This window comes from Papaver somniferum, chromosome 5, assembly GCF_003573695.1.
Source record: "Papaver somniferum cultivar HN1 chromosome 5, ASM357369v1, whole genome shotgun sequence".
NCBI classification, from domain to species: Eukaryota; Viridiplantae; Streptophyta; class Magnoliopsida; order Ranunculales; family Papaveraceae; genus Papaver; species Papaver somniferum.
The window spans coordinates 135,219,282-135,246,051 of NC_039362.1; the positions used below are offsets into that span (position 1 = coordinate 135,219,282).

Consider the following 26,770-nt stretch of genomic DNA (forward strand, 5'->3'; position numbering starts at 1 on the left):
GTGTGCTTTTATTTTGTTCCCTCCTATTCTCAATCCAGATGTGCCCACCTAACATTACAAATTACAATACCTAACAGAAGTTCTAGACCCCTACATTAATAACAAGTTTTGAATCATTTGATCCCTTTGTTTTGGACGTTGACAAGGGCATTACGCCAAAAAGTCCTAACTTGCCCCCACAGAACAGTCCCTCACTAGAGGACTATATACTTATAGTAATGCCTATTATTATTACCTGCTTCTCCAATACAACCGAGAATTACAGCAAAAAAGGAAAAACTAAAAAGAAAAGTGAAGAAGAAAAAGAAAACAAAACAAAAAAAAAGCTTGTTGTTGAGAAGTTTTGGAAAAATGGGAAAGTGTTCAAAAGATCCGGAAAGTCTACCTTTAATTTAGCACTATGGACAAGAACTAGCCGTTGTGTGCCCCATTACTAGTAACATTCTATAATCTCTTTCTTTAAGACTGTGTTTGGATTCCACTGACATTGTTTAATCATAAACTTTGTGATTAATTAATGAATGCAAAGTCTTAATCACATGTGCAGGCAAATGCTGTAAAATCTTCTATAGTGATGCAACAATTGGCTGCATTAAGCCGCACCATTAGGGTCTTTGCCAACTTATATGATTAGTATAACAGCATCAACTGCCCCAGTTCTCTGATTTTTCGCAATCTAGAAACCGGAGAATTCGGAGGCTGCTGCCGATGTTTCATTATACGTAATTCCTGTAATTGATAGAGAACCCAATATTTATTTCAAATGAATCACATTAATTTAACAATAATGACAATCATAATACATGTGCTCGTAATTAATATCTCTCTCAACTCTGATGAAAATCAGCACTTCAACCACCAATAATATGTAATTACGCATAAACAAAACCCACTAGGAGTAATTGAGAAATGTCCGTCTCTACATGAAAAAAGCAGACAACAAAGCAACTAATGAGAAACCACTAACAGCAACGGAGATTGCAGAGTTAGAAGGAGGAGCAGCTGCTGGGGCGGAGCCTGCTGGTGAATCAGCAAGGACACCGGGACCGCCGGCACTGGTTGATGCTCGAGCTGGAGTCGCTGGACCGCTTGATGGTGTGATGGCACTTGTGGAAGGTGATGGTGACATGTCAGGACTCATTGCAGGAGTAGAAACAGGACTAGTTGATGGTGAAGGGACGGGGGAGGCAACTGGAGTAGGAGATGCTGCTGGAGTATCTCCGGCAACTGGAGTTGGAGTTGCAACTGGAGTAGGAGCGGCGGCAACAGGAGCGGCAGCTGGGGGAGTGGCGGCGGCGCTACCGGAGGCAACAGTGATGGACAACTTCTGACCAGCTGAACAGTGACCACCAACTGTGCAAATGTAGTAATGGTTTCCGGCTGTTGCGAGACGGATTGTTGCTGGACTGGCGGCTAAAAGTGAACCGATTGGGGTAGCTGCCGCGTTACAACTATCGTAATCTGCTTTGGATACTTCAGCAGCTGTGTGCAATCCGGCGGCGAAATTGAATACTGCAAATGTAAACAATAGCACAAAAAGTTAACAATCAAACTAAATTTTGAACAAATTAAAATCTTTCTCGTTGATCTGAGAAATCGTACCAAGAGAATCGCCAACTTTGAATGTTTGCTTAGAAGCCCAAGTGGAGTAAACAGATGGAGATGCAGGGATGATCCATCCTAAGCTGTTTCCGACGACATGTGATGTTTGTGCAGTTGCACATTGGAAAACAGTTGCTGCAACAACAATCAACAAAACTATACGACTTGCCATTGCTGATGAATTTATGTTTTTCTTCTACTGTGTTCACAGATCGTCCCTGATTTTTGTCAAGTTTTTTTTTGCAGGTGAAAGTGAGATGGAGATGGAAATGGAAAGCTTAGTTTGATTTAGAATTATGTGGCTATGGATGATGCTATTTATAATGCCGATCCTTTTGTGGAATATGAGCCGTTAGATGATGAACATACGTGGCCGTGGATGGTGAGTGGGAACTCATCAACCCATTACCAACTTTAACTCTCTTTCCTATCCTTTTTCTTGACTTTAACTTGGTACTAGCGTGTGGGACCGCTGTCATTAAAGGAAACTTCCTTCTTATAATGTCACTTCGCATGCAAATAGACCCCGTCAGGCCTTTATCCTGCTAATGTCTCATTTCTTTGTTCGCAAATACTACGTCAGGCACACGCATTACTTCCCGAGGATGTAAATTTGAGGAGTAAAATCGCACATATATAATGTCGCTATAAAGCTTTATGGGGCATTTGGATACCAAAAATAAAAGCATTAAAAAAATAGCGAAAAAACAATTTTGTTTATGCCTCCGTCTTTAGTGTAATCTTTTAATGGAATAAAATGTTCCAAGGAATTGATATCTTGTGGGACTTGTTTATACAAAAGGGAAGTAAGTATAGTGTATTATTGTTTGCATGTGCTTTGTTTTCCTAACCTTAGATTATTTCCCCCAACAGATTGAGGTGGAATGATTCATTGTACTAGTGCAGTTAGTACTTGAAGTTAGTACTCATACAAGTGTTATTATTGGGTTTAGCATTATAGGATGAATAATGATGATTTATGAGGAGTGCTTGCGTAGTGGCCAACGTAAACAACCTGGCAGTGGCTGGACGTAATCTTTTTCTGTTTTGCTTTTGCCTGCTAATCCCTTACCTCAAATCTCAATTCCAATCTTAATTTCATCTTATTTTTTCCCATTCATAAATATTTTGTAGACAAGTTTCCAGATGGAATGTACTTCGAAAATTACAACTCTGGGCAATGTATCTTAGCACGGCATATACCTCTAGCATGATGGTATATGACACAAGCCAAAGTGAATTAAAGGTCGAAACTTGTCCCATGGATCAGATCAAAAGCATGCTACTTACTCCTCAACGAACATAAATATATGTCCATCTATATGACGCTTGGCTAGGTGACCTACTATTCAAACTTATTTAGTTGGTTTGGTCCTTGCATCGTGTCCGTTTCAAAGCTACTTTAGACTTTAGTTTATGGCCACTGAATATGACACTACTAGCTGCATGCTTGGTTTAGATAGTCTAGTTCCTTTGTTGGTTAAGTTACAGCAACCATCGGGGTCCCAGACTGTAGCACTTTCTAGCAGCCGATTCATTTCAATTCGAATGTCCAAAAATTTAACACAAATATGGTTAAAAAGACCAAAATCAACAATTCATAGGTGAAAAGGACATTTAGATTTTGATACTGTTTAAATGGACAAAAATGTAAAAATAGCAAGGATGTAAGCAGTTTCATCCTACCCATTTTCAAATACTTTTTCTTATTTTTAATTTACATCAGGATGCATCCAGTTTCATCATTGTTGTTTTTTAAGTTTAAGTCTGAATGAATCCAGTTTCATCCTTGCTATTTTTTTGGTGTCCATTTCACTCATACTAATTTTTACTCGTCTATTTGAACCATGTTTCAAAAATATTTGGACAAATAACCCATTTTCCGTAATTTAACGAATCGGTGAAAGTAAACTCCTCGGTAATCACCTAGACATTTAATATAATTTCTTACTGGGTCCCATGAAATTCGTACAAGATATGTCATTGTGTACACATATATCTCACTATCAGACACGTGTATATAAAAAGATACGTGGAAAGCATGCAGGCCAAAACATCAAAATATGATGCGCCACGAAACACCAAATAAACCCCGAGGAGTTACTTTATCGCATCCCAAAAGAGAAGCTAGGATCAACGGTGGAGAGAAAGTTAGCTGACACGGACGTGACAGGGGCAGAAGACACTTGTCTGACACGAGCAGACCCCTCAACTACCCACATTAAACACTCTGAGCAGTGTACGTGTCGATCAACCTATGGAACGAGCGAGGATGCCTCTGCGGGATCAAGGGGGCAAACGCAGACCTCTGCGTGATAGACGCAAGGACACAAGAAGATAAGGTTCCAACGGTCATCAGAGATGGGTCCCACATTCTAACCTTATAAATACCCCGTCTCCACCAAGAGGAAAGGGGATCGGAAGAATCAGGAAGGGAAGGAGAGAGAGAGAGAGTTTGCAAGTGTAAGTTAATCATTTAGAAGAGAGAAACATGTAAACCCAAAAGTCATTCGACTATTCGTGTAACCGTGAAGAATATAGTAAAACAACAAACCCCGTGGACGTAGGCCTTAGTGCTGAACCACGTAAACCTTGGTCTTATTTACATTTCAGCACTTTATATTTATTTAGCCCCATGGATCTTTACTTATACGTTTTGTTTTCTTTGCTTGTACTTATATCCCGTGCGCAAACGCCTCACATGGAGTTGTTAGATGAGGCTATGATAAACCCGAAGGTTTTGAGCCAATGAATCAACACTAGGATATCATCATCACAAATCTCCTTAGATGATGATGATTGATTGTGAGCACTCGGATCCCTTCGTGATTTTTGTGTTCACAATTTGGCGCTAGAAACAGGGACTTCGTCCCGGTAAAAGATTTATCTTATCCTGTGATTTCATTTTAAATTGGCATATGATTGCTCTGATTTATCAGCTCGGACCGTATAGACCATTTGTTAACCGTATTGTGTTAAAAACCCACCTTTTATGTTCGATAAGATTTATTGTTCTAATCCGCGGATTTACGATTTTCTTTAAATCTCGTGCGAACCCGTCTCTCTGGGGGGTTTTTCGTAGTTTTTATACTAAGGATCTCCTTTAGTAAAACTTTCACCCGTATATTATAACGTGCGTGTATTAATCCTCTCCAGGAAGAATGTATTTCGTCAACTATCCCGCTTCACGCAGATATTCCCGTTTTTCGTTTGAAATGCCTTTATGCAGAAAGGACGTATTGTGAGTAAAGAAGGCGAGTTTCAGCGAGATTTCATTGTCAACAAAAGGACACGTGATGAAAAATACGCAGGAAGCAGGAAAATCCAAAGCTTTGTCAAAAGAAACACCCAGGACAACCCCGGTCATCACCCGAAGCAGGCAGAAGGGAGATAAAGCTAAAATGACCAGTCAAAGGCAAGATACTGCGGAAATCACTTCACCTATGAACGCTAATTCAGTTGCAGCGGCGTCTCTCAGAGCAGCAGCGACAAAGTACGGTGCAGCTGCGGTAGTCCCGAAGGCTGCAGAGGCTAGCAATACTTGCGCCATGAATCAACTTAACCAACCAAGAGAAAGGGTGGATGAATCCAGAACATTCCAACCCGTGCACCTTCTAACTTTTGGAATGCCACCAACAAATGATCAAAATCAAACCATACGGCGGCTCTAGCACCGCAGAGGGGCACTCACCCCAATTTGGAAATGCCAGCGACCGAAGTTGAACCCCTTCCACCTTTAGTGCAGACCATGGAGGAGGGCGGCACCATGGCTGTAGTAGCACGCGCTGGGACCCCCAATCAGGGGTCCAACCAATCACACCGACTGATGGCTGAGCTTGAGGAACTGAAGAAGAGCCAGCAAGTTTACGCAGATGCTGTAGACCTGTTGGCCAGAGAAAATCAAGATTTAAAGGAGCGGATTGCTCTAAGCACGAAGACCAGCCAACAACTTGATGAAGCAAACTCCAAAGCACCAGAGCCAAACCGAGACTATAGAGTCGTCATAGCGGCTAATGAAGACGCGACAAGGGGAAGTAGCGTATCTGACCCGGATTATGACGATGGAGAGTCAGACGGTAACGAACAGAAGAATTTAGGGCACCACCGCGCAATGGAAGAACTACGAGATGAGATGATGGCCGAGATCAGGCAATTAAAAAATAAACAAGGCGGGGGGAGGTTAGAAGAAGTCATGAGAGAAGCTAACTCCACGCCCTTAACTCATCGCTTGGCCAACACCCATATTCCACTGAAATGCCCTGTCCCAACGTTCGAATGCTATGATGGATCCAGCGACCCTGCTGCACATATTCGGTACTACAACTGTGTCTTAGCTAGATGGGGTCAGAACGACGCCGTACTCTGCAGATACTTCCCGTCAAGCCTGAAGGGATCGGCGTTATCATGGTTCGATAATCTGCCACCAAATTCTATCCACTCATACGACCAACTCGCAGAGAAATTCTTAAGAACGTATATGTACAACAAGACTGTAAACACCGGAATGGATAAGCTCTTTTCACTAGCGATTGTCTACAAGGAAACCACGAGGGAGTACACTAACAGATGGCACAAGATCTTCCAAGCCATAGGTAGCGTGGACCCAGTAGTAAGCATCAATTGCTACAAATGGGGCTTAGACCGAATGAGTCCCCTATTTGTTGAAATTCATGGGAGCGTGCCTAAGACAGAGGGAGATCTTCGAATAATTATCGAAAAGCACGCTCGACTTGAAGAAATTCAACGGGAAAACCCGAGGGCATATCCGCAGAGGTCTCACCGCACCAATTCAGCGGAACAAACCAATGGGGCCAAAAGGATTTGCTCAGGGGAGAGACCTCACGAAGATAGGAAGGAACGAAGGGATGAACGAAGAGCAGGTGACCGAAAATTCGAAGATCAAGTTTACACGAAACTCAACGCTAGCTATGCTCGTATCCTACGAGAGATCAAAAGGAGGGAAAACTTGGAGTGGACATGGTCTAAGGGAAAGCAGCCCCCGAGATCCGAGAAGTCTAAAGATTACTGTGAATATCACTGTTTCAACGGACACCAGACCGAAAAGTGCAAGAACCTTAAAATAATGATCCAAAAATTAATTGATGCGGGAGAGCTCAAACATTACGTACGAAAGGATGTTACCGAGGACATATCTAAGCGAACCAAACCAGTCCAACTTCCGGAAGGAAACCGAACAATCAACACAATCTCGTGTTCTGAAGCCACAGGACCCTCACTTACAGCGCAGATAGGAAAGAGGTTACGGAAGAAATTCGAAGACCGCTGCAAATTATATAAGGTCGATGGGATAGTGGTGGACGAACACGAAGAATGGATGGAATCTCCTATCATCTTCGATGCAGAGGATATCGAAGAAGATATGGAAGACCATAACGATCCCTTGGTCCTAACACTACCAGTAGCTGGATGTAACCTCAAAAAGATCCTCATAGACGGGGGAAGCTCCGTAAACGTCCTATTTTACGATGCATTCAAACGGATGAAGCTCCATGATCAACAGTTAATGACCTCTTATCACACCATCTATGGATTCAATGGAGCAGCCACGAAGCCCTTGGGAGACATCGTGTTGCAGGTTAACGCAGGGCCCATGAAACTGGAAACCCGATTCAGTGTGGTGGACACCCCTTCCCCCTACAACGCTATTATTGGACGAAAATGGATACATAAGCTCAAAGGAGTTGCGGCAACGTACCACCAATATCTCAGATTTCCAACACCTGAGGGAGTAATGGAAATCAAGGGAGATCGGATCACTACGCGAGAGTGCCAGGACACTCAGGATCATATCAACAATGAGCAAGAAGAGCAGCGAAAAATACGAAGAGTAAAAAATCAAGAAACCGCGAAAGAGAAGGCCATAGACCTGTTCCTCAAGGAAACTACAGGGAAGGGCTTGACGAAAGATGATAATGTCTTAAGCACAGAAACAAGTACTTCAACAACCAGCGAAGAACAGAAACACGCTAAATAGCAATTAAAGAACGTCCCAGTCCTCGGAAACCCGAAGCCTGTGTTCACACCAGTGGAGCCCGTAAAGGAAATCAACATAGGAACGGAAGAAAAACCGAAGATGATCAAAATCGGGACCATAATGGACGAAGGAAGGGAGCATTCCTTAACCAAATTACTTAAGGAATACGCGTATGTGTTCGCCTGGAAGCTAGGAGATATGCCGGGGATTGACCCAAAAGTAATCCAACATGAACTACGCATCAAACCGGGCACGCCCCCGTTCAGGCCGAAAATACGAAAAGTAGCTCCAGAGTATCATGAGGCAGTAGAAACAGAACTTCGGAAACTACTAGACGCAGGATTTATCAAGGAAGTCAAGTATCCTACCTGGATCTCCAACATGGTCATTGTTCCTAAGAAAAATGGAGGGGTTAGAATATGCATCGACTTTACTAATCTCAACAAGGCATGTCCAAAGGACAGCTATCCCCTACCGAGCATAGATCAACTGGTTGAAGCAGTGGAAGGATACGAAGAGCTGTCGTTCATGGACGGATATTCTGGTTACAACCAAGTAGCCCTGGCAGAAGAAGATCAGCCACACACAGCGTTCTACACCCCACATGGCCTTTATTGCTATACTAGAATGCCTTTCGGACTTCGAAACGCAGGGGCAACATACCAAAGGATGGTCGATGCTATCTTCAAGCCATGAATTAGAGGAACCCTAGAAGTCTACGTTGACGACATGCTCGTCAAAAGCAAGCTGCGTAAAGATCACCACCAGGACCTGAGGAATATCTTCAAATCAATGAGACAGCATCACATGAAAGTGAATCCGGAGAAATGTACTTTCGGTGTCACCTCGGGGAAGTTCCTCGGGTATCTGGTAACAAAAAGGGGCATCGAGGTAGACCCAGCAAAGATTCAAGCCATAGTAGAGATGCCGTCCCCAAAGAATTTAAAGGAAGTACAGAAGCTCAATGGATCTATAGCAGCGTTGGGCAGATTTATTGCACGGTCTTCAGACAAATGCAAACATTTCTTCAATATTCTCAAAAAAGGGAGCAGGTTCGAATGGACCGCTGAATGCGAGGAAGCATTCCAAAAAATCAAAGAACACCTAGCCTCAATCCTGATCCTGCAGAAGCCAGACCCTGACGAGGTTTTGGCACTATACATAGCAGCAACAGAGGACGCAGTCAGCGCGGTATTAGTCAAAACCAATACAAAGATAGAACAACCTATCTATTACGTCAGCAAGACCCTCAATTCTGCGGAAAGAAATTATACTAAGATTGAACAACTCATCCTCGCACTGGTATGGGCTACCCAAAAACTGAGAACCTACTTCCTAACTCACCTCGTCAGGGTCCCATGCAAAGCACCATTGGAAGCAGTCCTCAAAAGCACGGGAAAAGTGGGACGAATAGCCAAATGGAACACCCATCTGGATCAATTCAACATCATTCATGAAATTCAACATTCTCGGAAGTCCCAAGTTCTGGCGGATTTCTTAGCAGACCTCCCCCTTGACAACGACGAAGAGATTAAGGGAATACCAGAAGCCGAGGAAGAAAACAAGGATCCAATGGATATCCTCGAACCTGCGAGTCAAAGACAATGGGAAGTCTTCGTCGACGGATCCAAAAATAAGGAAGGAGCAGGAATAGGCATCGTCATTATCACCCCAACTGGAGAAAGGATTATACATGCACTTAGATTGGAATTCAAAGAGCATACCAACAACATTGTTGAATACGAAGCTGTCGTACACGCCCTCCGTATAATAATAGAGATGGGGATAACCGATGTAAGGCTGACAAGTGATTCGCAGCTTGTCATACGGCAAATAGGGCTCGAGTATAATGTGTACGATGACACCCTCTCAGCTTACATGGCCTTGGTCCAAACATTGGCATCACAAATCCCGAACATTAAGTTCCGGCACTTATGCAGAAGGGACCTCAGGCACGCGGATGCCCTAGCATATATATCCTCCATGTTGAGGGATAAAAATGTCGAAGCCATTAAAATAGCAAGGGTATACGAGCCTTCGATTGCATCTCAATTCTCCTTCGCTACCAACCAAGATACAGTGGAAGAAAATATCGAAGACCAGGTAGGAGAAGACATCCATAATGACTTTGACGAAGAGGATATCCTGTCAAGAGAAAATCAAGACGAATACTTCAGCAACGAAGATGACTGGAGAGTGACAATCCATGCCTTTCTCGAAAAAGGAAGCTTACCTGCGGATCAGAAACAAGCTAGGAAGGTACTCTCCAAAGTAGGAAGATATGATCTTCGGGATGGGGTCCTGTATAAGAAATCCTTCCTTGGACCATTACTACGTTGCTTGTCCCGGAAAGAGGGGCATCGAATTCTAAATGATATCTCATAGCGGCATGAGATCACTAGCTGACAAAGAAAAAACGCAAGGATATTACTGGCCGAAAATGATACAGGATGCCGCGAGGATGTCCCGACGATGTGAAGAATGTCAGCGCTTCGCAAAAAAGATCCACGCGCCGGCGACAATGTTAAACTCCGTCGATAGCCCGTGGCCATTTGCAAAATGGGGCATAGACATCGTCGGGCCTTTCATCGAAGGATCAGGGAAAAGACGATTTTTGATAGTAGCCACGGACTACTTCAGTAAATGGGTGGAGGCTAAGGCCTTGGCCAGGATCAGAGACGTGGATGTGTTTACTTTCATATTCCAGAACATTATTTGCAGATTTGGTATACCCGCTGAAATCGTATCTGATAATGGCAAGCAATTACAGGGGAAAAATATAGACATGCTCTTCGATACTTTCAAAATAAGAAAGAACAAGTCCACCCCCATATACCCTCAAAGCAACGGACAAGCGGAAGCTACCAACAAGACCCTCGCCATACTCAAAAAACAATTAGACGAGCATAAAGGAAGATGGTGCGAACAACTGCACAATGTGTTATGGGCATACAGGACAACACGAAGATCCGCCACCGGGGAATCCCCGTTTATTCTAACTTATGGAGCTGAAGCAGTCATACCTACGGAAATCCTCATGCCAACCACGAAGACCGAAGCTTGGGAGAAAAACCTCACAACAGATATGATGTTAGAAAGGTTGGACGACTTGGAAGGAAGAAGGGAAGTCGCATTACAAAAGATGGAAAATTATCAACGAAGATTAGCAAGGGAGTACAACAAAAAGGTAAAGCCGCGGAATTTTGTAGAGGGGCAGTATGTGTTGAGAACAATCCCACGGTATCAGCAAGAAAAGAAATTGGGAAAATTAGCACCTACGTGGGGAGGACCTTTTGTAATACACGACGTTGCGGGTAACGGTTCCTACTACCTTCGTAATCTAAAAGGCGAGGTCCTCCGGCATCCTTGGAATGCTAAGTGGCTCAAACCATACTTCCCATAGGAGCAACGCAGACTTGAATCTACTTGGAGTGTACCAGAAGAAGAAGGGAGCCTAACAAATCCACGTGTTTCTATCTCTGGAAGAGGAATTGCAGGCCTCAACTTATCAATCAAACAAGCTTTCAAATTATCAAATCAGCGGAATCTATCGACAATATTGGGGAAAGTAGTTAATCTGCAATCTCTCAGGGCTCCCCCATCAGTGTCCATAAGTGTAAGACCAGGGGGAAGGCACCCATCAGAAAGAGATACCCAACCAATCTTAAGGCAACGGGTCGACGGAATGGGTGTGTAAATATTTTAATCCCATATCCTAGAACGTTGCCCCGACCCCCACCGTCTGGGAATCCTCTGGCCCAGGATTCGCCAGCGGGGTGACAGGTCTCAAGACGAGCACGAAGGTACCTTCCTTCAGTATCGCACTCAAACACTTAAAAACTTTTGCTTTGTTTTTTCACAAATGCTTAAAATAAAAACAAACCAACATTGCAGGTATATCAAGAAAAGGATCCATTTCATAAAGGATGATTACAAAAAGTGAAAGGCCAATTCAAGGATACACATCAAAAAATATTCCTTTTACAGGATATCAGCAAAAAATATTCTTGTTACATGATTACAAAAAGGGAAGGATAATGATGCCGCGGCCCCTACAAAATGCTGCGGTCTCTGCCTAGATTGCTGCCCCATCGGCAGGATTATTCCGAAGACTTGAAGGGACGCTCCCACCAGAAGAAGGTCCCGAGGAGTCAGGAAAGGCAGAGGGAACTGGACGACGAGGATAGCTCTTCACGAGACCATGCTCGTTCTTTAGCCCAAGCTCTATCCTCTCCAGCATCTTGTTCGTCTCCTCAGCCAATTGACAACGAGCTTTGTGCTTAATAACTGTTGTCCGCTGTTGGGCTTGGGATAATAACGAATATAGCCGATTCACTTCTCTAGAAGCAGCACCAACGGCCTCCTCGCGGGTTGCCGCTAAATTCTTGAAATGATTGGTCTGTTCTTCCTGCTACGCTAAGGAAGATTGAGCCTTTTCAAGTTTTTCATTTGTGACGCGAAGGTGTCCCTCGAGCTCTGAAAAAAAAAACACCACGGAGTTAGCGCAAAAAAAAAAAACACGGTCACACTCGATGAAATAGGATTATACCTTCGACACAAGCCGAAGCCTCTTCATACTCATTAACAACCGCATCTCGCGCTTCATCAAGATGGTCATATTCCGCGGATAATTTCTTATAGTCTAGTTGAAGGTTGGTGAGAGTAAATTTACAGGCATCTAATTCTACCTGCTTCATCGAGTCCATGTGACGAAGATGGTCGACCTCTTTATTTATCTCTGAGACCCCTTTGCTAAGTCTGTACATACACACTTCAAAATTCCTCTCAGACTCAGCCTGACGAGATACTTCAACGCGGGACGCGGCAAGGGCCTTGCTTAGAGCATGGGCTTCGGCACGGGCATCATCTCTTTCTCTGACAAGACAAAGCATATTATCCTTAACCCCTGAAAGAGGAATGGATCGAGCCTTCTGTAATTCTTCCTCCAGCAGCTGAATCCTAGACTCCAGCAAGGAAGTACGCTCACGGGCTTCCCGCAGACTATCACGTGTCCACAGCAGTGTGCCATTAAATAAAGCACGATCATGGTTGTACAGATTTTGCATGTCGACCATCTGAACATGTCTCGCGCGCCATACTTCAGCCCGAGCATCCCATTTCTTGGCTTCATTCTTAATTTTCTCAACCAGATCTCTAATACGAGATTTTTGCCGAGCTCTTTCGTTTCGAATCCATATCAGCTCGGGGACGCCACCCACTGGAGATAGGGTGGGGAGACTCAGACAGAACAACTAAGAAATAGAATGACGACATACTGCGAGGGAAAAAGAACCAAACCTGTGAAAGTTGAAACTTGGTTGCGAGTTTGCTCTAACTCAGCACGAACGGCAACAAGCTCGGAACGAAGACCGGCCTCTGCTTCACCCAGCTTCTCTTTCTCCTTGAGGATTTTTCTCAGTTCTTCTATTTCGACCTCAGCCGCAGATAATTCCTTTTCTCTGTGACGAAGCTTAGCCTCGAGCTTCAGAGATTTCGCTTTGAAGAACTGATACAACACGTGGTTACAATGCTCACTCCTCATCATCTACACATCAAGATGACAAACATTATTTCACCGAAGCATCAATGACTGATTTCCCCTTCTCTGACACGGCCCCCTCAGCACAAATGTCGGCATGCTCCTCCGCGCCTACATGCGCAGCATGCTCCTCCGCGCCACCATCTTCAACAGTAGCGTCTCCATTACCATCACCACCAAGAACATCCCAATTATCATTGGGGGAAAGTAAAGAGAAGTCCTCGGGAAAATCGAGGGCATCATCAAATAACTCCCCCGTGGAGTACATCCGATCAAAAGAAAATTCTTGAGAGGCGGGAAGGGTATCCACGACATCACCAGCAGGGACAGAAATGCCCCCAATAACAACGCCATCAGCCACCACGGCTTTGTTCCTTCCTTCATCACCAACATGACCAACGAAGACCTCTTCTTCGACATTGATAGGGGAAGTACCAGTACGTTCCTCCCCATCTGTAATCTCCTCATCCTCAGCAAACTCTTCGTTCACTGGACTAGTAACTTCTTCTTGGGCCTCAGCCTCGCCCATCACAATAGTAGAAGACTGCTTCGGCTTAATCTTTTTCTTCTTCAACACCTGAAAAACAACACCACAAAAAGAATTATTTTTCCCGTCAGATGAATTTCTAAAAAGAAGAAGCGCCGCTAGAATCCGCGTACCTGAGCAGTTGAGGTATTCTTCGGTGGAAGTATAGCACCAGAACCTTCCTCCTCGTCTCCCTCTACGACGTCAAGGGCATAAGGAAAATTCATACCCGCAAAGTTCAAACGCCAGGGACAGAAATCTCCATAACGAGCAGGAGGAGACTCGCGTGGCTTACTACTCTCGGTAGGCCGCCAACCGCGGGGACCAGGAATCCAACCGTAAGCCCACGGACCAACTATTTCGATAACGGTGGCGTGCCACTCGTAGTCATGATCGCGCTTGATCCTCTCGCGCGCTGGGAAGAGTTTCCGATGACTAGACCCCTCCGTGCCAGGAACATACTTCAGCTTGGCATCGCTGAGCTCATTTAACAGACGAATCTCGCCCCGAGGAGCAGCGAGATTCCGAAGGCTGACACTCCACGGCTTGCGGTTCCTACTATTGACGTAATCACCGAAGGAGTTATTGAAATTCTCAGGAGTATACCATTCCTTCTCCGCGGGATTGGGGACGTAGCAAGTCATCGACGTCTCCCCCTTACTCCGCAGATAGCACTCCTTCAGGGCGCGGAGATAATTCCCCGATAGTTGGGATACGGAACGGCTGTGAGTATTTGTGGAAGAGTCTTCACGACTAGCGAGCACGTCATAGTAGAAGGAATCACCTGATTTGTACAACGGCAGCATAAGACCAGCTTCGAACGCTCCAACCGTCGTTAACAAATGAAATTCATCGAACTCATACTTTGAGATAAGCTCATAAGTAATATCATCCTCAGGGGCATAGAAACGAACCCCGAAGGCTTGGAGCTCATGCTTTTCCTTGAATATTTCGAGATCAATATGCTTGAAGGTTACTTTTTTCTTACTAACCGAGACACTACGTATCAAGGGGGCAGCCTCATCCTCCTCGGCGGGGCCGGATGAACTAATGAACGCTTCGGAAGCTTTTCTCTTCACCGGGGGATTCTTTGAAGATTCAGCCCTCGGAACTACACCCTTCGTATTCTTCCCTTTAAAAGATGGAGGGGACCGCAGATGATGCTCGAGCACTAACGAACGTAGAGGAGGAACGTCAAAAGCAACAGCACGAGGCGGAGCCTGCGTACTCCTAATATCATCACGAGGACGAGACGCTGCGCGATCGAAGACTCTTCGGGAACAAGAAGGATTTGTCGGAGGAATCTCTTCCCTAGAAGACGAGGCCTTCGCTCCAGAAGAAACTCGACTCCGACGAGCATCATCTTGAGATTCTCTACGCGGAGGAGATCTCGATAGACCAGAACCAGGAGTCTGACAAGTAAGCCGCGGACGGTCAGACATGGCTGCGAAAAGATTAAAATCAAGAAAAAGTTACACACATTCAAAAACATTACCAAAGATCAAAAAACCACATCAATAGCAATACACACACGATAACGCAGAAACCCTAAAATTAGTATACATTCCCAAAATTCCATTAAATTCAGACCCTCAAAAACTCAAATACAAGCAAAACAGTGGCTTCATTGATTTAAGATAAAGAACAGGGGCAAACTAGTATGCAAGCATCAAAAAGAAGTTCTTCATCACAAACAAGGAACAACAGTAGCAGAGAATTTACAAATCAACACAGCGTAAAACAGTGGAAATAAAGAAAAGAAAAACTTACCGGCAAAAACAGCAGCAGAAGAAACAAACAGTGGAAGCGGGCGTGATTAATGATAAGGTGCAGAGAATTTAAGATCACAGGTTCAATAAAGACTGACAGGGAATTTAAGGTCACAGATTCAATGAAGACAGACAGAAAATTTAAGGGCTGAAAAACAAAGAACGAAAACTGAGAGAATGTTTAGGAAGAATGAAATTAATTTTCTTTCTCTCCTTAATATACCCGAAAGAAAGAGAAGGAAATTAATGGAGGAATGGAAAACGTGCCCGTTACATAAGCAGTTAATGCACGAATAAAAGACGTGCCCAAGTATCTAGGAAAAGTTATTAAGAGTGAGAAGAATATGCGACGATAGTTTTTCTTCAAGGCACCCATTAGACATTCAAGCCCGAAGAAAAGGGGCAAATTGTGTACACATATATCTCACTATCAGACACGTGTATATAAAAAGATACGTGGAAAGCATGCAGGCCAAAACATCAAAACATGATGCGCCACGAAACACCAAATAAACCCCGAGGAGTTACTTTATCGCATCCCCAAAAGAGAAGCTAGGATCAACGGTGGAGAGAAAGTTAGCTGACACGGACGTGACAGGGGCAGAAGACACTTGTCTGACACGAGCAGACCCCTCAACTACCCACATTAAACACTCTGAGCAGTGTACGTGTCGATCAACCCGTGGAACGAGCGAGGATGCCTCTGCGGGATCAAGGGGGCAAACGCAGACCTCTGCGTGATAGACGCAAGGACACAAGAAGATAAGGTTCCAACGGTCATCAGAGATGGGTCCCACATTCTAACCTTATAAATACCCCGTCTCCACCAAGAGGAAAGGAGATCGGAAGAATCAGGAAGGGAAGGAGAGAGAGAGAGAGAGAGAGAGAGAGTTTGCAAGTGTAAGTTAATCATTTAGAAGAGAGAAACATGTAAACCCAAAAGTCATTCGACTATTCGTGTAACCGTGAAGAATATAGTAAAACAACAAACCCCGTGGACGTAGGCCTTAGTGCTGAACCACGTAAACCTTGGTCTTATTTACATTTCAGCACTTTATATTTATTTAGCCCCATGGATCTTTACTTATACGTTTTGTTTTCTTTGCTTGTACTTATATCCCGTGCGCAAACGCCTCGCATGGAGTTGTTAGATGAGGCTATGATAAACCCGAAGGTTTTGAGCCAATGAATCAACACTAGGATATCATCATCACAAATCTCCTTAGATGATGATGATTGATTGTGAGCACTCGGATCCCTTCGTGATTTTTGTGTTCACAGTCATTTACCAAAAAAGGATGTATTCCGCCTCGTGGGAAAGACGGTTTTGGAGGTGTTTATTCACGGTTTGAACTACTTTTGATTCTCGAATGTTTACCACCCTGGGTTGCTTTTTTTCATTGTTCTTTGTTCCAGAAAAAGATTACTTTTTCATTGTGTTACAAGGCCAAACTCAACTGGACCCTGAACTCAATGTCATTTTAAAGACCAGGTCAAGAAAAGTAGAAACACTAATTGAAGTGACTACTTCTGCATCCTCTAGAATGTCAATCATTTCCGTTTGTCGTTTTAGTGTGGGAACAAATCGTACGTTATCAATCAAAAACGCAAGAAGAAGAAAAAAGCAGTCAAGAAAACCCGAATTCAACAATAAAGAAAAATTAAGAGATATCTAAATCAGTTAGTTGATATTATGTACAAAATTTTCAAGATTAATAATAAGTCCAGCGGTGTCCGGAGAATTTCTAGTCTATGTTGTTTTTTCGAAGAAAATGATGAAACTAGCTCGTATTTGTTCTATGAATGTTGGAGGACTCGGAGAATTTGGGATTACTTTGTTGAAGAATGCCGCTTTCATTGGACTTATAATTCAAATGTCATTATAAATGTGAAGTCTTGGAAGTTTAATTGGGGAGACGAAAGGCTTAATCGAATATGGAATAACATCTCGGTCGTAATATGGTGGTGCATATGGAGAGAGCGAAATGCAAGAGTCTTTGAAAACAAGAAAAAATATTTGGTTAGTCTCATTAGAAACGTTAAACTACAAGCGTTTTTTTGGGCCAATTCAAACACAAGAATGTTAGGTCTAACGGCGAATATGGTAGTAGCTTTATGTGACTCTTTATTTCGGCCTTTTTGAGCTCGTTGTTTGTTTTTTTGGATTGCTGAATTCGTCTTCGGTAATCCATCATTTTTTGTTTCGATTTGTATTCATTGGGTTGAGATACCCCTCTTAAGTACCTTTTCTTTTTAATGAATTTTCTCTTTGACGGATCAAAAAAAACTCCAGCGGTGCCGGGGGAGCCTTATGCATTTCCATTTGGAAGTGCCTAATTCGCTTTACCCAACAAAGTAGTACTCATGAGATTTGATCGTGCCCTTGGGAACAGTCCTAATTTGCCGAAGCTTCTTTGCATACGTTTGGATCACGGCATGACGCATCTTTCTTGTGTTTTCAAGGTCATGAGCGCAGCCTAGGCCTAGCTTCCTGGCGTCCATCTTTACGACTCCCTCACGTCCAACAACGTGTATAAAAATATTCTCTCTTTTTTTTACACCACCGTCAATGGTACGTAATAATAATATTCATGGAAGCAAATTCGATGGAACTCCATTTTATGGGTGAGCAATTACACGACACGACTACACGAGTATGTCAGTCATATATTAGATGTCGTTGGCCAAATCACCAACTTACCTGTGATTCATGTTAAAGAATAGTGCATGTACGCTTTCAAGTCTCCTCTTCTTCTTCTATGATTTTTCTGCCATTCTTACGTCAACTTTGGCTGCTCCATGTGTGGAATTTTTATACCAACACCAACCAGACTGATTTCCTATACTAATAATTTAATTTTTAGACTTATTCATGACAGAAAAAAAAAAGTTACGTGATTATGAGAGAAAGTATTTTAGTAGGCTAGCAGCTAGCTTCTTTCATGGTCGACCCATTTTTAGGAGGTCAACCGTCTCATTTAAGCTGCAACTTCAACTTTACAACAGGTTTTCTTTGTCTTTTGTTTTTGTTTTCTGATTTTATTTCTGTTTATTGTATTTTTGGAGACAAAGTTAATACAAGAAGTACTAGTTGTTTTCTCTTTGCATGGGTTGGCAGTGGGACTGTGGGACTAAGTCGACAAAATAAATGGGGTTAGGAATCACCTAATTCTTCTATTCACGTGTAGACATACTAACTACTATTCGCTTGGCCTGCTCCTTCTAGCTACTATAGCCGGACGGCCGACTAAAACTTCAAAAAAAATTAAGTTTAGAGACTACAGACACAGCAGAGTGCAGTGATTATAAACCAGTGCCGGATAAGAAACTGTGCAGCGGCAGCGCTGGATAAGAATTATTTCACACATGTATTTCTGTAAGTCAAACATGTTTCACGTACGTGTGACAGATTGTTGACACGTTGTTTAAGTCAGTTGGACGGATATATAAAGTTGGCAATAACAACTTTACTCTTTGTAATGAAATGTTCCGAGTTTAGTTGTTTTTGATTGATCATTATTTGTACCAATGTTAATATGGTATCAAACAGGTTAGGTTAGGGTTTTTTGTTCTTCATCTCTACCTTTCGATCGTTGTTGATTTTCATATTCAGATTATCAAATCTGATTCTTCTTCTTTGGATCTTTGATCATTATTCAACATTGGTGTTCTTGGTGATCTTGGTATTCAAGAATTTTTCATCATTTCTTCTCTTTCGAAAAATCAGATCTATTTCGTTCTTTACTTTTAGATTTTTTATTTTTCACAATAAAACATATATTGTGAAAATTTCTTTCTCAAATTTCTCAGTTTCTATCTTTTTCTTGATTTGTTTTATGATTCAAGACTTTCCATCTCAGGTGTCGATGGAAGATCCAACAACTTCTTCTTTGTCTCGAGTTTCCTTGAATCACATCAATAATTTTGTCACCCTCAAACTCAAAAAGACAATTATTTCACCTAGCGAAATTTCATGAATCCAGTGATTCGACGATACAAATGGATGAAATTCTTGGATGATCTTATCCATGTCCTCCTCAATTCACCTCACAAAGGAATGAAACTAATGGAATTGAGAATCCAAATTACACTGACTGGCTTGAAGAAAATTCTACTATCAAAATGTGGATAAACTCTGTTATATCTGACACAGTCATAATTTATTTTTCAAGATCTACTTCCTCACATCAGTTATGGAAAAGCATTGAAGACAGGTTTTCCAAAGCTTCATCTACTCCCTCTATTCAATTACACACAAAACTGCTTAACATAACTCAAGGTGATAAAACTATATCTTCTCTCATTAATGAAATCAAGCATTTGTCAGATCAATTAGCTTCAGCAGGTGAAATTGTGTCAGATAGGGAATTAGTGGTCATTACTCTTAAGGCATTGGAAACCATTATGCAATTTATGGAAACAATATTTAAACTTAGATTACATACCATTTGTCGGTATTCTTTAACGGAATTTGTTTTTAATTCTTTTACGGAATTTGTTTTACTTGATAGAGTGTGAATCTTCTCTGACTCACGGTGACAACTCCTTACCTCCCTCCCTTTCTATATTTTGGTGATTGATTGAAGAAAGCGTAACTGGGTGATCAAAAAAGACAAGATGTAAGTCTAATGGAACTCTCTTCTCTCTCTATCGGTGAATCAACAAAAGGATTTTCTTCAATATTTAGTTTCATGTTTATGAAGTTTTATATGAATATTTGTATTACTAATTTTTACAGTTCTAGGGTTAAAAAGAGAGTGATTTATATAGAGTTGGGCGCAACTTTTTCTTCTTTTGTACCATATTAAAGATTGAGAAATATCAATTCCTAGACAAGTTGAGTTTCAACTTAGGCATTGATTTACATATCCATTATAAAGATGTTTATCATAAAATTTTGATATATTGCGCAGTTAGTTCTAGGCTTAGTTTTTTTTTTCCTTTCAACGACCTGAATTCCTTACTTGAAAAATCCATGGCATTCCTTATGTCAGAGTATGCTAAGTTGTTTTCTTGTCTATGTTGGGGTTTAGTTCTGTTTCTTTATTTTGGTATTAGAGTTCTCCATTTCTCTGTCTATTTTATATGTATTGGTTCTTAGTTTTTTGAAAGAAAAAAAACAAGCAAAACAAAAATGATTCCTTTATAATCTATGTTATGTTTTCTCTATTTGTAGGTGTTAGAGCATAGCTCGGTTGAACCCATCAAGCGTTGGTATGTCAAGTTTGGTTGTCATATTTTAGTGAATCAAAACTCAATTAAAGAGTCGCTTTATTATGTACTAGAGACAACTTCGTATAGGTTAGTCTAGAAAGATTAGGATAATGAGACATACAAGTATTACTCGAAGACTTGAAGAATGTGAAGAAGTAACAAGCTACATCGACGACATCATCCTTCTTCTTGAGGTTAGTAATATTTTGACTTGAAAAGTTTCATTCCCAACGTATCTTTCCAGTCGTGTGTGAATACCAATATTTTGCAGAGCACGTGTCACGATCTTAGTGGCCGCATACGTGTCTAAAATTGTATAGCCTTCGCTAGACAGAGGAGCCTGAGTAGCAAGGGATACCTCCGCATATCTTCTTTATATCATCCCAAGAGAAAGGAAGAAAAAGGCTAGTCTATATAGGGTCAGCTGGCAAAGGGACAGAGGTAGATGACGCATCCAATCAGCATTAAATGCTCTGATTCTTATCTACACGCATGAGTCAAAGCACGTGGAGAGAGGAAGCGTGTCAGAACCCGATTGGCGGAAGCAGGCGGTGAACGAAGGTACAAAGCGCTTGGAGGCTGGGTAGTTCCCAAAGGAACGTGGGTCAGCTGAGGTGGCGAGATACAACTGGAGAAGCATGCGGTGGACGAAGGTACACTGGTACGGAAGGTATATCAGCAGACGATGGACCCAGAGGCAGCAAAGATATAGCAGGAGCAGAAGAGGCTATAAATACCAAGCTTCACCAAAAAATTAAGGGCATTCAATATCTAGGAGAGAAGATCTAGTCTTAAGCTTATACCTCTTTAATGTTTAGAATTTAAGTAGTTACTTCAACTTGAGTTCTCTCTATTACTTTGGGAAGCCTTTAAGATCTTTGTAACCACCACATACTTAATACGATTCTATCACTCATTACCCCGTGGACGTAGACAAATGTCGAACCACGTTACATCTTGTGTCTCATGATAACTTAGAGGCTTTTACATTACTCTTATGTTCTTTGTTATTATTGTGATCTTAGATACCATTTATTGCTTGGCTTAATCAGTTCAACAGAGGTATCGATCTCCTTAGTATCAGATTCTTTGAGCTGTACACATCACGTAGGCTACGGGAAAACGAGTAGTCACATCGTGCTATATTGAAAACATAACTGCGAAGCTGTGAATGATTATACTCTAGTAGACATAGTATTAAGGAATTACGATACGAAGTATAACGCTTATATTTTGAACTTCGTATATAAGACATCGACATAATTGTATGAACGCTATTGTGATTATGTGTATGGGTATGGATGAAGATTTTGTCCTAGGAAACAATGTTTACATTCGTTTAAATGAAGTACATTCATAAACTTGTTTTGTGAATCGAAAGGGAAATTGCTAGGCTTATTGGTATTTTTATTCATTGCATATCTTTGGATTACCAATATGTGTGATTAGTACAACCGATCATAATTTACTATGTATCTTGGTAAAACTAGTCACGATCTGACTTATGTATTGGTATGACTTTTATTAGTGTAACCGATCCTAAGTAATTACCTAAGATGGTATGATCGATATTTGTAATTGGTGTGACCGATCCTAGTAATTGGTTTAACCAATCCTAGTAGTTGGTGTGACCCATCACAAAAGAATGTGTAATCGATCCTTATCATTGGTGTAACCGGTCCTGGTAATTGGTGTAACCGATCCTGGTAACTGGTGTGACCGATCACAAGTAATACCATGAGAATATGGTAACCGGTCCTGGTAATTGATGTAACCAATTTGGTTACTGATGTAACCGGTCCCAGTAACCATATTAAGGTAGAACCGATCCTTGTGTTTGGTAGAACCGTAAACCCATGATTACTGTGTTGATTTGATCAATCACATAGTCCTTGGAAATCAGATGAACCAGTTCTAAACTTGTTTGGAAGTGTGGTATAATCGGTTCCAAGATTGCAAATATAAAAAAGGATTTACAAAGAAATAAGATGTCGACATACTTTAAACATGTTTAGTAACTCTTATCTTTTATTGTTCAAAGATAATCCTTAATAACTCAAGGAGATCCCGGACCGAAGTAAGTTGAGAATCTTTTAATTAAGGTTGTTAATTTTATATGCTTTTAATTACCAGCAATCAAAATGCATATCTCTGGAAAATAAAAATTGTTAATGTGCATTTACTAATTGGAGATTTTTTAGTAGGATTTAGGTTAATATTAGACAGAGCATTTCTAGGAATTATGAAAACCGAATTTGGAAATATATTGCATATCTTGATAATATTTTCGGTTTTGGAAATTCCTTGGTGTCCAAACTACCTTGGTCTATAAATACCCAAGTTTGCATTTCAAGCAAACTATCCTAAGAGCCAGCAAAACTACCTTGTTGTGTTGTTACTGGTGGAGCCGTCTATTCGGAGAGGAAAGTACACTAATTAGGCAAAATCTCTTACGACTGCTCGTTTAAAGACTTCTGTGGGATCAAGAATCTCTACGAATACTGTTGGTGGGAAACTATATAATTGCAGTATTATTAGTTTTCGATTTGATTTGATTGACTAATGATTGTTGAACTTTGATTGCACCTAGTTTGTTTATTCTTGAGAATCTTCTCTTCTGATATAAGATTCACTCAAACTAGATCGAAGTGTCAACGGGATCTTTAGAACTATTTGTAGATCTAAAGACGTCTTGTGATAATCCATTGTTAACAGACTCCATTCTGTGCGTAATTGATAACAAGAGATTCAAGTTGTGGTGTGCAGGTGTTTATTGAAGATTTAAGAAGATTTGAAGACGAACAAGATTTCTTATTTGGGTTCATAATCTTTGGTGTGCACACTATAATCGGTTTATCTTTGATAGATTTGATTGATTAGTTGCGTAGATCATCATCAGTATTTAGTATCTTGATAGATCCTATTATTGATTGCATAATATAAACTCTGCTACTTTGGTAGTTGTTGGATAGATTGATCTATACCCGACTGAAAAAGCGGGGGTCTAACAACCTCACCCAAGATTTCGATTAACAATTTGTATGGACTAACTCCAATATACTTTCTAAAGAATCAACTAGACAGTCAGACTCAATCTAGATAAAATACTAGAGAGATAAACTTAGACGGTACCAAAGACCAATATCCAAGTGTCAATCAATTTAAATCAACAACCAAAGGTTGGATATTCTAATTGATTGATCTTAACGCACAACCTGTGATATTTCAATTATATAACAAAATATAATGCGGAATAGAAATAACACAGACACCAGAAATTTTGTTAACGGGGAAACCGCAAATGCAGAAAAACCCCGGGACCTAGTCCAGATTGAACACCACACTGTATTAAGCCGCTACAGATACTAGCCTACTACAAACTAACTTCGGTCTGGACAGTAGTAGAACGCTAACCAATATCTTACTGATTCAAGGTACAGTTGCGCTCCTTACGTCTTTGATCCCAGCAGGATACTACGCACTTGATTCCCTTAGCTGATCTCACCCACAACCAAGAGTTGCTACGACCCAAAGTCGGAGACTTTAATAAACAAATTTGTATCACACATAAAAGTCTACGATGATAGATAAATCTGTCTCCTACCGATAAACCTAAGAGTTTTATTTCGTCTTTTGATAAAATCAAGGTGAACAGAAACCAATTGATAACCCGAACTTATATTCCCGAAGAATAACCTAGAATTATCAATCACCTCACAATAATCTAAATCATATGGTAGCGAAACTGGATATTGCGGAATCACAAATGATGAGATGAAGATGTTTGTGATTTCTTTTTATCTTGCCCTATCGGAGATATAATCTCAATCCAATTATTCAATTGAACCCGTACGATAGAAAATGACAAGATCAAATCGCTCAACTGCAAGATAAGTAGTTTCTTCTGGCTTCACAATCCCAATGAAATCTTTCAGTCGTTAACCTACAGGGTCTCGAGAAGAAACATAAGGTTAAAGGAGAACCGACTCTAGCAAAACCAACTAGTATCACACACGAGGTGTGGGGATTAGTTTTTCCAATTGCTAGATGTCTCATTTATATATTTTTCAAATCAGAGTTTGCAATCCAAGTTACCTTGGTAACAAAGCATTCAATATTCATCGTTAGATGAAAAACCTGATTTAACCAAGCTAATATCTTTCAACCGTTAGATCAGAACTTAGCTTGTCACACACAAATGAAATGTATTTCATTTAAGTTTGAGTAATTGTACCTAAACGTGTACACTTAGTTGGTTCACAAATAGTTAACCAATGGTTAGCCATATGAGTACTTTCATATTAACCATATTCACATTCTTCACATAACTAGTTCAAATGACTCATAAGAACTAGTTGAAGAGTTGTTCAATTGCTTAGGTCTTTATGAATAGACACAATTGAAACAAAATCGGTTTGATTCACTTGAATCAATTCATGAAAAATATAGCCATGGTTTGCAAAGATTGCATTCCTTATTGATTTATGTTTAAGTTCATGAACTTCCGATTTTAGAAATATAACCAGCTTGGGTACGCGTACGGGTACGTGTACCATAGCTACCAGATTTGAGTTTAGGAACTCAGCAGAAATTTTCGGTTCGAAAAATTTTGTGGGTACGCGTACCTAAGGTGACTGGTTTAACAGTTTGCAAACTTAAAAACTCAGCAGAAATTCTCGGTTCGAAAACTTCCGCTGGTACGCGTACCCAACCTGTCTCCTTCACCAATACCGTATGCACACATATGCACACACTTGGTTTACGGCACATGGATTTATACCCTAATGTGTGAACATACTATATATGCTTATATCCATAGTTGGTTACGTAATCTCAACTCTACATTTCAATCATTGAAACATTCTTCTATAATGTTATAACAATTGTTATTCACAACTATCGTCATCAAAGCTATTTTCAAGATTGAAACATCATCATGACTTTCGTCACGGGTTAAGATGAAAATTGGTTAAAGCGAAAGCTTACCAACACATATTTCGAGCAAAATATAAGCGAGTAAACTCGGCTCGAAATAGCAAATGTATATGTATGAAAACTATCATACTTATACGACTTTGTCTCAAGAGTAGGAGATAGAGTAGACTTTTGAGTGGTAGATAAGTTCAAGTCTCCACATACCTTTTAGTCGGATGAAGTTCCACTGGTTCCTTGAGTAGTTCTTCGTCTTTGTAAGATGATCGCCATGGAGTCTGGAGCTCAACTACACTAAACTGTCCTAAACCGAGACTTAGCTATAAGTAGTCTAGAAATAAAGACATATAGTTTTGATAACTAAACTTGACAAACATGCTTGAGATAGCAACGCATGCGAGTTCGACCGAGCAATGCTCTAATAATCTCCCCTTTTGTCAATTTTAGTGGCAAAACTATCAATATATATGGATTACAAAAAAAATAAAACTTTGTAGCTTCTCGTCCACATGCTTGATCTCCTTGGTGTTTCAACATTACTCAAAAACTTCGTCTTTTCCAAGTACTCCCATGATTCCATAGGTGTTCAATTCAGCATCATAGTTGTTGAAGATCTGTAGCCATAACAATGAGAAAATAAAAGCTTTCGATCATTGTTATACAATGTCATAGTATTATTACACAGTATCAAAGTTCTTATATCACAACTTCGACAATAATACTATGGTGATATGTATCACTCCCCCTTAGTCAATATTTTCATCTCAACATGAAAACCACTCCCCCTTACATAATGATCTGTAAAACACGTAAACCATATGTATTTGGAGTGTAAACTACATATTAATTCTGCCCCTTTTTGTCAATAAAATTGGCAAAGGTACGAAAACGGGATCCTAATGAAATTTCCACGGAGATGCTTCAAGACCAAAGAAAAGTACATATCAACTTGTTTAGATGCAATCATAAAGCTGAATCTAAATGCATTCATCAAGGAGTTTATAAGGATACAAGATAACCCCTAAAATATTCAATAGCCGCACTCCCCACAAAGATATGGAAATTAAGCGCAAGTTCAAAAGAACTCTTCCCCATTTGATGTCATTCCCGAAAGAACAACAAGAGCGACCTTACTTTTACAAGAAAAGAAGGATTTCTTTGGACACCAAAAACCACAAAATGATTTTGTATCC

The 26,770-nt window shown here is 41.0% G+C and overlaps 1 protein-coding gene across 1 annotated transcript; it reads right to left on the reverse strand.

The window, feature by feature from the left end:
- Nucleotides 1-735: 735 nt before the first annotated feature.
- Nucleotides 736-1,901, reverse strand: LOC113282813 (cucumber peeling cupredoxin-like). The gene is made up of 2 exons (XM_026531913.1): nucleotides 1,603-1,901; nucleotides 736-1,512 (listed from the first exon to the last, which is right to left on the reverse strand). Exons 1-2 carry the CDS (start codon nucleotides 1,772-1,774, stop codon nucleotides 920-922), a joined length of 765 nt encoding a protein of 254 aa, XP_026387698.1. The 5' UTR covers nucleotides 1,775-1,901; the 3' UTR covers nucleotides 736-919.
- Nucleotides 1,902-26,770: the final 24,869 nt, after the last annotated feature.

What these genes read in the sequence shown, in the direction of transcription:
- LOC113282813 (XM_026531913.1), bottom strand. Translation starts at nt 1,774, where the DNA reads ATGGCAAGTCGTATAGTTTTGTTGATTGTTGTTGCAGCAACTGTTTTC. An exon ending in CAAAGTTGGCGATTCTCTTG is followed by an intron (nt 1,513 to 1,602) that starts GTACGATTTCTC and finishes TTACATTTGCAG; the next exon opens with TATTCAATTTCGCCGCCGGA.